The sequence below is a fragment of the Lissotriton helveticus genome, chromosome 7 (genome assembly GCF_964261635.1).
Source record: "Lissotriton helveticus chromosome 7, aLisHel1.1, whole genome shotgun sequence".
Taxonomy (NCBI): domain Eukaryota; kingdom Metazoa; phylum Chordata; class Amphibia; order Caudata; family Salamandridae; genus Lissotriton; species Lissotriton helveticus.
The window spans coordinates 1457263278-1457279319 of record NC_136068.1 but is presented as its reverse complement, the minus strand read 5'-3'; the positions used below and the strand labels follow the sequence as shown (position 1 = coordinate 1457279319).

The following is a 16042-nucleotide window of genomic DNA, read 5'->3' as shown; positions in this document are numbered from 1 at the left end:
AAAGTCTCCTTAATTAGGTTAGGCTGTATCTTGTGACATATGGTCTACCTGGACAATACCATAATTCCCCTAAAGTGTCCACCAAGATTTTTCAGAGAGATCTCCATATTATGCAGCATTTAGTGAAAATAGTCAACACTATTGGACGTGGGACACAGTTTAGTTTCACATAAAGTTGTATGCGCCCTCCATAGTACGCATAATACATGAAACCACAGCAGTATATTCTATCTAGTCCCACAAACAAGTGCTTGCTTATTTCCATTTTATTCATCCGTCTAAGAGTTCTGCCCATCCAGGGTTTATGAAAATGTAAGGGAACCTTATATGGCCAGGGCATTTTTCTTTCACCAGCAAATGCACATACTCATCCAGCGCTTGTTATGCCTTCTTAAAATGCTACGCATGCATGATATGTGCAATATGCTTGAAATAAACAAAATACTGGGTCAGTTAACCCCTGACTTCTTAGACGTCCATACAGATCAAAAGCGAGCTAACTCCCAGGGGACCCACCCCTCCGGACCAGGAATGTGCGAAAATCAATGCCTGGAGTAAAATGGTGAGTAGTGACACAGTCTGCTACTCTATGGCACGTCGCTAACTCTGTAGACCTTCTCTTCAGGTATGACTGCACCCACTGGAATCAAATGGCGGACCTTGTCCAGCATCTCCCAGAACAGTACCATAAAAAAGGACAGGACTTGGTGACGGAGGGCAAGATCATCTCCAATATCCGCTGCACACCGGATGCCGCAGACTCAGCTGCTCACAGCTTCGACACAAGCTTCCCATTGTGCCACTATGAGTGGCTGCAGAAGCCTGGCTTAAAGCCAGAGGTCCAGCTGCGCTTTCTTAACCTTTCCTTTTATTGCCAACATCTCTTTTGCCCACAGGTCAACAAGTTGCTAGAAAAGACAAAGAAAAATACCTACACTGCCAAAGCTCTGGGCCCCCTACAGACACCCATTCCTCGCATTTCCTTTCAGGGCTCCCAATAACACAGTGTAGCCAAAACCTCCACCTCCAAACCCTCTTCCACCTTTTCAAGGTCCATGCTGCAGTCACCTTCAAGGGTCTACTAAAGGGGTGGATACAGGGAAAACAATGGCAGAGGAACGGGCACAGTCCCCAAAAGAGATTTCCCTCCAAAACACTGACTCCATTCTCCTTAACCCCGACCCCACAACGCCTCTCGGGGGAAGGTTGCAGGGATTTCTGCCCAGTTGGACAGAAAGCACCTCTGACCGATGTGTCCTAGATATCATACAGGAGAGGTACTATCTAGAACTCATACATACACCACCAAGCACGTCCGCCAACTCAAACTGTCCTCAGAACATTTATGCCTCCTTCAGGAGGAGATACAGGCCCCCCTTGCCAAGAGGGCTATCGAGCCGCTTCTGCCACCATAGACAGGGGGTGTATTCTCTCTACTTCATTATTCCAAGAAAGGAAAGTTCACTCAGACCCATCCGTGGCATCTGGCATCGCAACAATTGTATTCTGTCTGAGTACTTTCATATGTTGGCTCTACAAGGCATCATACACTACTGCAGCAAGGTGACTTAACGGCTGCCCTCGATCTAAAGGACGCCTACTTCCACATACCCATCAACCGTGTGCATCAAAGATCTGTGTTTTGTGGTGAGTGGCCAACATTACCAGTTCAAAGTGCTTCAGCTTGGGGTTACCATTCCCAAGGGCCTTTACCAAATGTCTGGCTGTGGTGGCCACTCACTTCCAGAGGGTCAGCATCCACATCTTTCCTTACCTGGATGAGTGGCTGATCTAGCGCACACGCAGACCTTTCAGACCTTGCACAGTCTAGATCAATCTGAACAAATCCCACCTCCAGCCCCATCAAGTACAGCCCTTTTTTGGGGCCATCCTAGACTCACTTGTGGGGAAGGCTTACTCCAGTCCAGCAAGAGTGAAGCAATTTCAAAACCTGCTGCCTCTTTTTTCAGCCTGATCACTAAGTAACAGTCAGAACTGTGATGCTCTTGCTAGGAATCCTGGCATCTTGCATTGCCATAGTCCTCACTCCAAACTGCACATACGGCCATTTCAAGAGTGGCTAGCGACACAATGGTCTCAAGCAGAGGGTCATCTAGAGGATCTCGTGTTGGTTTGGGGCCACACACATCGCTTTCTACAGTGGTAGAACACAACCTGTTGCAGAGGTGGCCCATCCTAGACCTGGTCCCCTAAGAGACCATCACCACGGACGCCTCACTCACCTGCTGGAGCTTGCATCTCAGTCACATTAACGCTCCAAGAAGTAGTCATCTGCCCAGCAATCACTTCATATCAATCAACAGGAGTTACTGGCAACCATGCTCACTCTTGTTAGGGAGAGGATCAAATTCAAGGCCATGTGCATCACCCACCAGGCCTTCTGGAAATCGGGGCCGCCGATCAATCATTCTTTGATCACCCCCTACCATCCCAAAAAAGAACTCCGCTCATCGAAAGCCTGTCTAACTGTTGTCCCACAGATACGAAGAGCCAGAGCAGGAGGTAGTTGTTTTTCCTATAACGCATCCAAGTTATGGAATTCTCTCCCCCTCCATCTAAGATCCAACCCGAACCTGCTCACTTTTCGCAAACAATTGAAAATTTTCCTCTTCAACCAATAAATATCTAATTAAATCATTTCACCAGTGATCTACCCCAGCAGAAGCTTCCTCTACCTACCAGCGCCTGGATGCCTCAGGGTAACTGCTCGCGCTTTATAAAACCCCTTTTCATTTCATTTCTTCTGGTCTTCCGTCCTCTCACAAGACAATCTTATTCCAGACATACAAAATAACTACCATATTTTACTTCCAAAACTAAGGGGGACACATTCACCAGTTGTCGACTGTAGCCAAGAGCATCTGGCAGTGGGGGATACATCACACAGTACATCTGCTCATCCAACACATTCCCGGGGTGGACAACAATCTGGTAAAACTGAAAAGCAGAATGCATCAACAAGTCCACAAATGGGAACTCCACCCCAAAGTCCTACTCCAGTATTGGCGGTTTCCCCAAATGGACCTGTTCGCCACCACCGAAAATGCAAAGTGCCCAAACTTCAGAGCCAGCCTACCACACCCACAGTCCATGGGCAATGCACTATAATTGAACTGGTCAGATATTTGCCTATGCTTTTCCACCTCTCCTACTCCTCCTGTTTGTGGGCCTGAGGCTGAAGTGAACATCGCACACTCTTATCTTAGTGACACCAACCTCGGCACATCACCACCTTGCTCTCCACAAGAAGCTCCCTTACAGACCTGACCTTCACACATACTCCACAGTACTGTCAGGCATCCTAAATCTCACCAGCTCAGCCTTGAGATTTGGTTCCGGAGGTCTTTCGGTTACCTCAACCTACCAGAAGAATGCATGTCTATCCTCAAGGAGGCCCGCAGGCCCACTACCAGACCTGCAATGCAGCCAAATATAAACGGTTTGTACACTACTATATTTCTAAACCTATTAATCCACTCACAGCATCTGTACAGGGCATTGTCTGTTACCTCCTTTACCTGCAATGGTCAGGCCTTGCCACACTTCTATTCCGTTAGGTCTGACTGCTGTAGCCGCCTACTTACAGAATAGACAACGTACTTCATTGTTCAGAATACCAGCTTTCATGGAAGGCCTCAAACAGATTATCCCACCTCCGACACCACCTGCTCTTGTGTGGAATATTAATATAGCTCTCACAAGACTCCTAGGCCCTTCTTTTGAACCACTACACACTTGTCCACTGCATTTTCTTTCCTGGAAGGTGGCCTTTCTTGTAGCTATCATTTCCCTTAGGTGAGTCAGTGAGATACACGCTCTTAATTTGGAAGAGCCTTACTTCAAAGTCGATCATGAGAGGCTGGTTCTCAGAAGCAATCCAAAATTCATCCCTAAAGTAGTCTTTAGTTTTCACCTTAATCAGACAGTCAAAGCTCCCAGTCTTCATTCCGGACCCAGAGACTGTAGCGGAATGCACTCTGCACACTTTAGATGTCAAGAGAGCACTAATGTACTATATTGACTGGACAAAACCATTCTATAAGTCACAACAGCTATTTTTGTACCATTTCAAGGCAACGCATGGGCATGCCATTTCCAAGACAGGTGTTGCACATTGGCTGGTCAATTGCATACAGACTTGCTATACTAAAGCTAAAAGAACCGTGCTCGTCCCTAGCAAACCTCATTCCACTCGAAAGAAAGGGGCATCTCTGCTTTCATAGGTAACATAAACCAATAGCTGACATCTGTAAAGCAGTTATTTGGTCCTCCACTCATACCTTTACCAGACACTAATGTGTGTTATGTCTTGGCGAAACAGCAAGCTAAGGATGCCCAGGCTGTCCTACGTACTCTTTCACAGTCTCCTGCAACATCCTCCGGCTAGGCCACCACTTTTGGAGGACTGCTTTACAGTCTATGCACAGCGTGTATATCTATAGGTATACATGCCACAAACTGAAAATGTCACTTACCCTGTAAGCATCTGTTCGTGGCATTTAGTTCTGTAGATTCACATGCCACCGCCCTCTTTCCCTATCGCCTGTAGTTATTGTAGATATTCTTTCTTTTCATATGTTTAATACTTTGCTATGCATGGTCATCTTTACTGTGTCCCTTTGTTCCATCCCAAATCTTACCCTCTGTGCAAGAAAAAACAATCTATGGATGGAGTTGATGCCCATGTGTATTACCACTAAAAGGTGGAGCCACTAGGTCCTGTGACTCAAAAAGACTTCCTAAGAAGGAAAACAAGTTGTACAAGTCTGAACCCACCACTAGATGGTGCAAGTATGTACAGCATGTGAATCTACAGCACTACATGCCACAAATAGATGATTACAGGGTAGGTGACATTTTTCATATTATGTATGATATTTGCTATCCAATCATCTTTTTAATCTCTCTAAACTAATTAAACAAGATGATTTACACTTAATAAACACTTAAGGCTTATTTATACAGGTAGTTTGTACAGGAACATCCTTCTTCACTATTTGACTGCAGGACTCTAACAAAGATAATCAGAAAGTGTTGCATTGAATAATCGAATGAATCTTAGGTACTGCTAAATATTCTGGGCCCCACTCTGCCTATCGAGGTACTTTCCTGGAAGCATTTGGCATTTTACTTTTGAGTGATTAGCTATTTGTTTCATTACATATATGCCTTTGGTGCAGTGGTTAGTTTGAGCTGGTAGTTTTTGGTGCTCAGCTCAGCGCTTGTCATGAGCACCAGTTAAGGACACCGTAATTTACGTGTGATTAAGTGATTTGCCCAAAATAACAAGATGTTGAGCAGACACCAGACTCGCACCTGGTTCCCCAGCTTCGAAGTCTGCAGTTCTGGGCGTTATGCCACATCCTCTCCCCACTTTCATGGTTAGTAGTTTGTTCTGTTTTAGGCTGTGCTAACAGGATAAACAGGCTGCTGCTAGCGGGCTCCTGACGAGGGACCCGGCACTTATTTTTTACAAATTAACCACTTCTCTAGTGTTTATGTAAACTACTCAAAGACTTGCATGCGTGCTGTCTCTGTTAAATTGATTACTTGTCCATATCCGCTACTTTCAACTGTTTCGCTTTCCCCTTACTGTGTATGTTGCTCTTTCACACATTCGCCTTGGGCTGAGCCTTACAAATACACTTACAAAGTCAATAACAGTACTTCATGTTTCTTCTGAATTCCGCCATGCTACTTTATGGTCTAGTGGAATATTCAAACCCTTTCTTTGTATGTTAGAGATCTTATGTGTCTTGCCACCTCCACTCTGTGCTTGGTGCTGTGACATATGGGACTTGATGAGTTCCCATTTTCACTGGTCCTTTCAACATATATGTGATTCCTTTTCAGGTATGCATGGGAGCTGACGAGGAACGTCTCGACAGGAGTGAGTTCCATAGCTGGCAGGACTTCATGTCCTTCCTGGACAACTGGTCCAAGGAGCGGAATGTGGTTTTTGTCATACGCTGTTCCACTGCCTTCAGTGAACATGAAATCAACCAGTACCCTCTTGGGCCTGAGATTGCCAGGTCTCTAAAATACAAAAGTGTGCGTTTGGGCTGCATGAGCGGTACCAGGTAAACTTTTTTATATTGTTTGAGTTGTTCATTTCCTTTTTGATGCACTTTATACATCCCTCACGAGACACTAAGTTAGAGTGGAACTGGTTGGTGCTAACCCTTACAGAGTAGTCAGTTTGATATTAATCATGGAAACTAAGCCATCGGGATATACTGTACATTGTGTAATCAATTATGGTAACTCCATCCTGGTTGCTGGTCCGGAAAAGACGCATTAATGTATTCCTTTTAACCAGGCTTCTCTAGCCAGTAGCTCATGGGCTACTGGTAGCGCTCCAACTACCTGTGAGTAGCTCTCCTGTGTGTAGCCCAGCACGCCAAATTAGAAACATTTGCTTCGTTAAATTACTATGTGTATGCCCGTGTGTACATGAGATGAAAATGTGTGTATTTTGAGAACCCATATTTCAAAAATATATTTAAAGATGTTTGAATCATAAATCATGCAACACTGGGAGACTAATTACTAACATTATTCCCTTTGTTCTAGGGGGCATTGCAGCTGTGGCTGTTATGTATTACCTTTGTAGAGGTATTGATCCAGTGGTCACACCAACCTGCGGACAAAATTCACTAAATACTCATTCGGGCCTATAAACCACACTCACTCGTTATCAGGTTGATGAAACCCCGCTGGGGATCAATTTTAGGGCTAATTCTATATGTCCGTTTTGCCTCTCAGTCTTGAACTTATTTAATACTAAGCCCTTTCTTTACAAATGGATCTATTTTAGTTAATTGTATTTGGCAATTATGACCAATAAACATTTACCTGTTTAATTCATTAAATAACCATAAGACTCGGATAAGTTTTAAAGGTTTATTTGAATTTTTTACCATATAAATCGAAAACAAATTACAGTGTTAACTCCATCATTCTGAAGAGGTAAGATTCAACTTATGTAGATTAACTATCATTTCTTTGACAAGTACCTCAGGAAAAGAGGTCAGAGAGAAAAGGCACATTGGCACAATACACAGATTTATAGTTACCTATGATGGTGTAAGATCAGACCCCTCTGGCCAAGAGTTGTGAGCCCATTGGGAAATTCAGGTGACAAGTTCAGGACAGGATTAGGACAGGTAGCCTCTTATGAATTTGACGCCTGCGTCTCACCCCTCTCTGATTCTAATTTCCTCCTCGATTCTTCCGCGCTCTTCTTTCTAATTCTATTGCCTCCTTGATTCTTCAGCGATCTTCTTTCTAATTTTATTTTGCTTGAAAATTCTAAGTCTGCTTCTTTGAGTATCTCATTCTGCAATCGGACAGCATCTCTATCTCTCAGCGTTCTGGCAGCCATTGAGCTCTCTAATCTAACTAGCTATCCCAATGATACTTTCTTAATGGCATGTACCACCCCTAAATGTTTCAACCTTATGAAACTCCTAGTTCTGATTGGACAGACCAAGGGGATGAGCATTACACCATGCCAAGTTTAATACTTTTTCTTAAGACCTTTGTCTTATGTTCCCGCCCATTAATTTGTTTCTCCCAAGCTTTATTTCCCATCCATGTTCATAATGCATTATCAACAATGTATTCAGTTTTGTACAGTTGTCCATTGAGTCTTCAGGATGTTCAGCTGGTTCCTAGGACAGGTGGAAAGGGTGTTCTTGATCGGGTTCCAAGACTTGAGATAATGACTCCGGAGTTGTCTCTAACGCGCATGCGGATGGGTGTCACATGAGCGTCAGCCCTTAGCTCTCTTTAATGCTCAAATACGAACTAACAGAGATGTCAAAAAGACAAGATGTTCGATTCAAGTAAAATGATTTCACTGTATACCACATATCTCTACTCTAATCCTATTTAATTAAAAAAACTGTTTATGCATTAGCACTTAGTATATAACGCGGTTTAGTTACAGGCAAAGCAGATGCTTAGCATGTGAGTTCTTAAGCGACCATTTTGACTGTCATTGCGCAGAAGCAAAGCTTTCCTTCCAAGCATTAAGACGTCATGCAGTTGACGCATGCGCAGTTAGTTTTCCCGCGTTAGCAGCCATTTTTTGTTGCACTCGGGGTACTTGTTTGTAAAACACATAGGCAAGCTTCCCCCCCTTTCTAGTAAATGTAAAATGTTGTGTAAAATTAGTTCTACAAACAATGTTAGTAATTTATTACAGTGTTATATGTGAGGATTAAATCCGAGCAAGTTGCTTAGGTGCAAATCCTTGCTCCATCAGTATTCAAACGCAATAAGCCTTTTTTAACATTACTGCTGGCAATCCTGTACGGAGGTGATAATGGCTGGTAATCTTACATAGAGTGTCCACTAATGTACTCTTATCTTAAGTGTACAACAATAATAATTTTGAAAGTTCAGGATAATTTTTGTGAAACAAAAGTAGCTCTCATTAATGAAAAGGTTTGAGACCCCTGCTTTAAACACAGTCACACATACAAAACAAGCTGGGTACCAAACTTTGGAAAGTTTATTTACAAGTCTCTATCACAGCAGGATGAATTTAACGGAGAACAGCCATGGCTTTCCAGATAACAGTGTGCAATACATTCCCACATGGCACATACAAGCGTATATCCTGTACATCACCCTCTTAAGTCCTTGTGGCTCATACTTATGCCAAAATGGTAACAACCTTCTCTTTACCATATCATGATCAGTGGCATTACCTCCATTCCTGAATATTCTCAGAAGTGGACTACGCCTACTCTGAGGTGGTCACATGACATAGTTGCTGCTTCTGTAAACAGAGAGGAACCATCTCCGTCATGCGAGCTAGTGTGAAGCTGATTGCTCTGTGCATCCCTCTCGATTCCACGTTCCTATTCGGATGTGCATAATGTTTCTGTCAGGAAAACGTGAACAACTGCACATCTACTCCACCAATGTTATACCACATTAATAATCCTTATGTGTGAGTAATGAATTTCATTTCTGCCGATGAGGAATAACCAGCAGTTGTTGGCTGGTAATGTGCTGGAATGTTGTATAACTTCATGAACTCTTATTGAAAACTGACTCTAAAACCTGCTTATTTGCAGCTTGGCCCTGGTTTTGGTTCATATATGGTGCATTATTCTGCCATCAAGTGGTTGAATCCAGAGATGTATGTATATCAGTAACATTTTACATTTGTGCGCCGACCATATGGCTCATTTTGGCAGTGACCTTAAGCCCTCAATTACCCTATTGGTGACTTCCATTCTAGATTGGTGAGGTAGGGGATGTTTTTAAAGAGCTGCCAAGGGAGTACAATTTTTTGTGCAAGAGTTGCAGATGAGTTTGAGTTACAGATAAACCACAAGCGATGGCATCACAGGGACAAAGAACAGATTTGTTTAGTTGGTCTTCGGCCAGGGCAGAGAATATTTATTTTGGGGATTCTTTACTTTGATTCTGTTCCACATAGTTCAGATGGGGTAGAATTAAAATTCTGTCCTGATTGAACAGGAAAATGAATTCCTTGGGCGGAAACTCTTTGTGGGTTGTATGACAGAGGCAGGCATGGCTAAACCACAAGTGCCTCTACAACGCTGTACGAGCAACGGATGCGTCTTGACAAATCATTCTTTTACCATGCATGCCTTTACCTCACAATTTCGTGGTAAAAGCATGATTCGTAAAGGGATATTTTTGGTAAAGATCACACCCCAGCCCCTTCGCCCTGAGCCCTAAAACCTGCCCCACGTACTTAAAACTAATCTGACCCCAGACCCATCCTTGAGCCACAAAAAACTTCCCACATACCTGAAAACTGCCCTTCCCCTCTTCCCGCCCTGAGCCCTAAAAATTGACCCCACGTCCTAAAAACAACCCAACCCCAGCACTTTGAGCTCTAAAATCTGCCCCAACCCAGGAAAACTACCACAACCCTCCCTGCCATGAGCCCTAAAACCTGTCCCCCTGCTCTGTAAACAGCCCTGGCCCCCCTGAGCCCTATAAACTATCCCCCCACCCCAATAAGCCCCAGCCCCACTTATTAGATCTCATCTTCTCTAGATCCTCCCTCTTGCTGTGCCTGCCCATCCTCGCATATAGACCACGCACTGCATTAACCACACATACGCATGGGTAAGGCATATGAGTGGTTAAAGCAAGCGTGATTCCACTTGCAGGGGAACTGTATGCGTGGCTGAGCCCATGTTGTAAGGGCTGTTTCTCCCATAGGTTGTATTACAGAGCCATCCATAGCTAAATCATGCCTGCCGCTACAATGCTGCCTGAACAACAAATGCGTCTTAACAACACATTCTTTTACCATACATGTCTTTACCATGCAGTATTGTGGTAAATGCACGAATGGTTTTGGAAAATGTGTAGTAAAGATCATACCCCAGCCCTTCTGCCCTGAGACCTGAAACCTGCCCCACGAACTGAAAACTACCCTGACCCCAGCACTGTCCTAAAGCATTAAAGCTGCCCTGAAAATGGCCCTTCCCCCTCCCGAGCACTAAAACGTGCCCCCCTGTCCTAAAAATGTACCGGCCCTGACACCCCCCTCCCCCCCCCCCCCCTGACCCCTAAAACAGCCCCAAGCCCTGAAAACTGTCACTTCCCCCGCCTGTGCTCTAAAAATTGATCCCCACGTCCTAAAAACTACCCGGACCCCAGTCCTCCCACTCTGAGCCCTAAAACCTGGCCCCCTCCCCTTTAACAACAACCCCAGCCCTAAAAACTACCCACACCCATATTACCTACTCCCTAAACCTGGCCCCAGCCCCACTTACCTGACGACGTCCTCGCCTATCCTTCCTCGTCCTGGTCCCGCCCATCAGCGCATCTAGACGGTGCATTGCCTTAACCACACACAAGTGGTAAGGTAAGTTTGGTTCCGCTTGCAGGTAAAAGGACATGTGGCTCACTCCACGTTGTAAAGTCAGTTTCCCCTTGTGTATGTTATGCTTTCACTGCTACAAATCTGCATTGTTCAAGCCTAAAACTTTGAAGAACGCTAAGTTAATGATTGCACACTGGGTAAAAATGTTACTGTCGGGTGTAGAGCCGTTTCCAAGTCAATAAAGAAAGGCCCATTAATCAGAAAGAAGATTTTATCCAAATCCAGAGATAAAAATTCAAGATCAAAGACTCCAAGAGCCAACAAAAAATTCTTTGGAGACGAAACATCAAAATAATCAGTGGTTGTTGACAATAGAGCTAAAAAAGGTTTAGGTAAGAAGACGGAGGTAAGCTGAAGGTAAGCAGTTCAGCATTTTTGTATGATTCAGGTTTTGAAGTGGCAGAGGAGCCCCAAAAGCCTGAGTGAAGGAACAGATTCACACAAAGCAATTCGTAAACATTGGAGGCACGTCTCTGGACAGAACCGCTGTGCACATCCCTTCGGCTACCTATACGTTGCGCATTGACACAACCGTGTGCACCTGTACTACTTTTTGTCCATGAATCCGCCACGTTAGCTGCAGTGCATGTGTAATAGGAACAGCTCCCAGGGACTATGACACAGCAAGCATCTGCATTGCAATAGGTCTCGCATTTAGACGAGTTTGAGCTATTGACATTGTAAATGAAAATACATTTTCTTTGTTTTGGTTTTTAAAACATAAATAAAAGGCATTTGCAGCCAAAGAGTTTTTCTTTTTTGGATCCATTTCACAGGGGAACAAATTGAGAAAAGAGGATAAGAGCCCTCTGTTGAAGTCATGGTTTTTAGCAAGTGAGCGGAGGATCAAACATAAAGCATATTCATGTTAAACATGGATGTTCATTCAGAAAATAAACACGCCAGATCTAGCGGAATTTACATCACGCACCTTTGACCTCCCTAAAGGCATCGCTGAGTTGCCCCTTCTGTCTCCTACGGCCCCTAAAGAGCTCCCCGAGTTAAATAAACAAGCCAGTGGTCGCAACTGTGCATGAAAGACCCTCAGGTACTCAGGACAGTGGGTAAGAAAATCCTGTATTGTGGCAGCAGTGAAGCCAAAATATATTCAGTCCTCCTCGAGATCACCTTCATGGCGGTAGGTAAGACAACAAAAAAAGTCTATTCCTTTAACAACTGTGACCCGATCACCCCGCAGCGTATCTGTCACTCAGGCAGTGCATAGATAAGAATGCTGGCCCATAGGGCTCTGTGTGCTTATGTTGCCTTAGAATGCCTTGGGGCTGAGTGGTCAGCAGGCTACCTAGGCCCATAAATATGAGAACATTTCTATTTGAGTAAACACAAGACATAGGGGACTGCCCTGTGGATCCCTGGAGTGTGTTTACACAGGAGAGGTCAATATTTCTGTCATGAGTGAGGGAGCACACACCTGTTGCAGTGGATAACTTGGTACAGTCAGTGCATTGGTTCATCCATATGTGGCTTCTTGTCTTGTAAGCTTTCTTGGTCCTAGAGATCCATGTTCCAGGATCAGCCACAGTGCCGCTCATGGAGCCCCATGACCTCATGGGCACATGGTGAGCACTGGTGCTCTGCCTTAATCTGCTCATTGCAAAGCACCTGCATCATGCCAACCCCAGATAAGCAGCTGGAGTGGAAGGTCTGCACCACCTTACTATCTACTTTTGCAGCTGTATTAGAACTTTTGAAACAGAGGTCACTGTGAGAAGGCAGATCTAAAGCACCAGAACGCAAAAGCGCACCATTTTCCTGGCCAACTCACTACAGGAAGTTTCTCTCTTTCAGCTCTTGAAGGCAATGGAGCAGATTATTGATGCAAATGTTTCTGTTGCTTCTCCTGGCTAGGAAGTCTAGGCAACCTTATAGCTGACTTGGTTCCTTAAGATTTTCTCATGGTTGTCCCTCCACTTAATGGGCTTCATGCTATCTTTGTTGACAGCTTGCATTATTTCTGTCAGGTACAGTTCTTATGCAAGCTGATAGATCTTCCTTCCTTTCCAGGGCAAGCTTTAAGTCCTACTGATTGATTCTCATCATTGCAAACAGTCTGGAATGAGAATAGCATCTAAGTTGAGGTTCCTCTACCAGGCAAGTAGTCATCCTTCCATATATTAAGGTGTTAAGCATTATTTTGGAAACGGAAATCCAGTGAAGTTTTACAAGGTTAGTGCACTTGATATCTAAGCATAAATGTTTTCAATAGTCTTTGTGTTGTGTAGTTCCTTGGAATCCCCAGGACCTGCACATTTTGGATGAGCTAAACTAAGGGCTTGGTGTCCCAACCGCTGCCGGACACCCCCACAGGATATGTCAGCCGTTAGACCAACTAGCTCTACAGTGCCACAACCACCCCCTGCATCTTACAGTGGTATAGGTAGTCTCTGGCAACCACTGAACATGACAACCCTGATTCCTCCGGGATCTTGGAAATCAGTACAGTACTTTTTAATCAGTTACTCATGCTCACCTACTCTCTGAAAATACAAAGGATGGTGATTAGGACGTTTCAATAAGTATTTATTGGTCCAGCGTCAGTCTTGTTTAGAACATATTTGCTGCAGCAATCAGGAGACAGAAGCATACAAAAGAGATTGCTAATACCAATATAGTAAATATTAGATACATTTCTACCATAGTTCTAATAAGATGAACATAAGAGTTCAGATAAAAACAGTAGCACTTGCATATTCCTAAAATGTGCACCCTGAGTAATTTGCCTAAATGTACCTAGCCTTTATCTGTATGTGTAGCATGTATATGTATGTATGTAGCCAAGAAACCTCTAGGGAAGAACCAGCCTCCTTACCTGATGGTAGAGAATGTAGGACCCAGTCTCTGCTTCGAGGATGTCACCACGCAAGGAATGTTAGACTGCAGGACCCCGTGTCAGCTTTTGAAGGAATTCTCCTCTGATTTGCGGGGGGAAAAAGGGTCTTACATACTAGAGTGGTCACTTCAGGGTTTCTTCTAGAATTGATATGTTTTGAAAACAATCATACATGTTTTTCCAAACAAATGCAATCATGCACAGCTGGCTGTTTGCCAAGGAAGAAAAAGTGGTGACATGTTTATGTACGTCAGGTACAGGGATTATGATAGCATGCTGAGAGCCTGGTGTTGAAGAGACAGGAGCAAGCTACTTGGTAAAAGGTCACCTGCTTAGAATCGCTATTGTCGTTTGGATGGGACAAATGTATTTAAAAAGGGGTATACATGACAGGACTAGCCTAAAGGACATGACATTCTTCACTGATAAAATTGCTAAGATTCAAGAGGACTTGCGAGCTGTCTGTGACGGATCCAAGTCCTCTTTAGCACTACCCCCTCCTTCTGGGCCCAAGCCAACTGAGCAGTTTGCTGTTTTCTCTCCCTCTACTGAGTTCGATATCCTAGCAGTACTGGAGGCCCTGAAGTCTGGGTCTCCTTCTGACCCTTGCCCTGCGAGGGTTCTTGGGGGGGGTGGCGGACACGGTATGTAAAGAGGTCACCCAGATTGTTAATCTCTCCTTCTCCTCTGCCACTGTTCCGTCATGCTGGAAGCAAGCCAAACTTCTGCCGCTATTAAAAAAGACCGGATTGGATCCGGCTGTTCCATCCAGCTATCGGCCCATCTCACTGCTGCCAGCTTTGGCTAAAGTCTGTGAAAAGATTGCTTTCAGACAGTTAGTCCGTTTTATTGAGTCATCTCAGGCTCTTCACCCGCTCAATCAGGGTTCCGAGCTGCCTATAGCACCGAAACGGCGCTGGTTGAGATATCGGAGGCGATTCGGGAGTGCTTAGATGGAGGTGGCAGAGCGGTTCTGATTTTACTAGACCTCTCTGCCGCCTTCGATACGGTGCCCCATACCCTACTCCTCACCAGATTGGCTGCCGTTGGTATCTCTGGGTTAGCTCTTGATTGGCTGACGTCATTCCTGGATGACAGGACGCAACAGGTCTGGATGCCACCCCACGCCTCCTTGCCTAAGAAACTTACAACAGGTGTCCCACAGGGGTCTACTCTGAGCCCCCTACTTTTTAATGTTTATTTGACACCTCTGATTTATCTGGCCGAACAGTTGGGGGCTAAAATAATGGCTTACGCCGACGACACCCAGCTTTTGTTCACCTGGCCAAAGGATAACTCGGACACATCGACCGTTCGGCTTTGCCTTTCATCCGTCTTTCACTGGCTAGAACTTGCCCAGCTCAAGTGCAATGAAGACAAGTCCGAGGTTCTTTTTTATTGTTCCTTTCCGGATAATTTTAAAAACCTCCTATGGCCACCAGATCTGCCATGCCCCAAGTCCATGGGCGGCCCTGCTAAGAACTTGGGGGTCTGGTTTAGGAGTGATCTCAAGTTTGAGGACCACATCAAAAAACTCACGGGTGTGTGTTTTGCTACTCTCAAAACCCTACGTAGGTTTTTACCACTCCTCCCGAAAGACGCCAAAGAGACTGTGTCACGTGCTTTAATCCTTTCTAGGCTTGACTATGCGAATGCCCTGTTTAGCGGCTTACCTGCGTATTTGATCCAACGGCTTCAGGTTATTCAAAATGCGGCTGTGCGTCTCCTGTTTAAATTGCCCAGGAGGTCTAGCGTCCGCCCTCACTTACGCAGCCTCCATTGGCTTCCGGTAGCGCACCGGATTATGTTTAAAATGCTGGTTTTCTCCTACCAAGCGATCCATCAGCTTGGACTGGGGTATTTGAGGAAACGGTTTACCCTGTATGTTCCGAAGCGCTGTCTCCGTTCGGCTAATCAGTGCCAAATGACCGTGCCTAGATTTAAGCTTTCCAGAGTTGGAGGCCAGTCCATTTCAGTCAGGGCTGCTTGGGCCTGGGACGCTCTTCCATTACATCTTAAGGCTGCCCAATCCACCTCCGCCTTTAAGAAAGGGCTGAAAACCCACCTGTTTAATATGAACCTGTAACTTTCTTCCCCCCCCCCCCTTGCTATCTCTGCCACCTCTCTCCGCGCCAGGATACTTGCTAGTAATAGAGCGCGTTATAAAAGCTTTTATAACGTAACATATAACATAAAATAACATTTGTTTAGCCAGAAAAAAAATGTAAATTTGCTGACTAATAGTTTCAAGGAGAGGGCTATATAAAAGTTTAGATGTTGTGGCC

General features: G+C 44.7%; 1 protein-coding gene across 3 annotated transcripts in view; it reads left to right on the top strand.

The window, feature by feature from the left end:
* LOC144770363 (uncharacterized) overlaps positions 1-16042 on the top strand; it is a 918549-nt gene that overhangs the window by 547211 nt on the left and 355296 nt on the right. For all 3 annotated transcript variants that reach the window (XM_078654830.1, XM_078654829.1, XM_078654828.1), the window contains exon 16: positions 5875-6101. In XM_078654830.1, coding sequence (XP_078510956.1) covers positions 5875-6101 — 227 coding nt within the window. The remainder of the gene's footprint in view (positions 1-5874; positions 6102-16042) is intronic.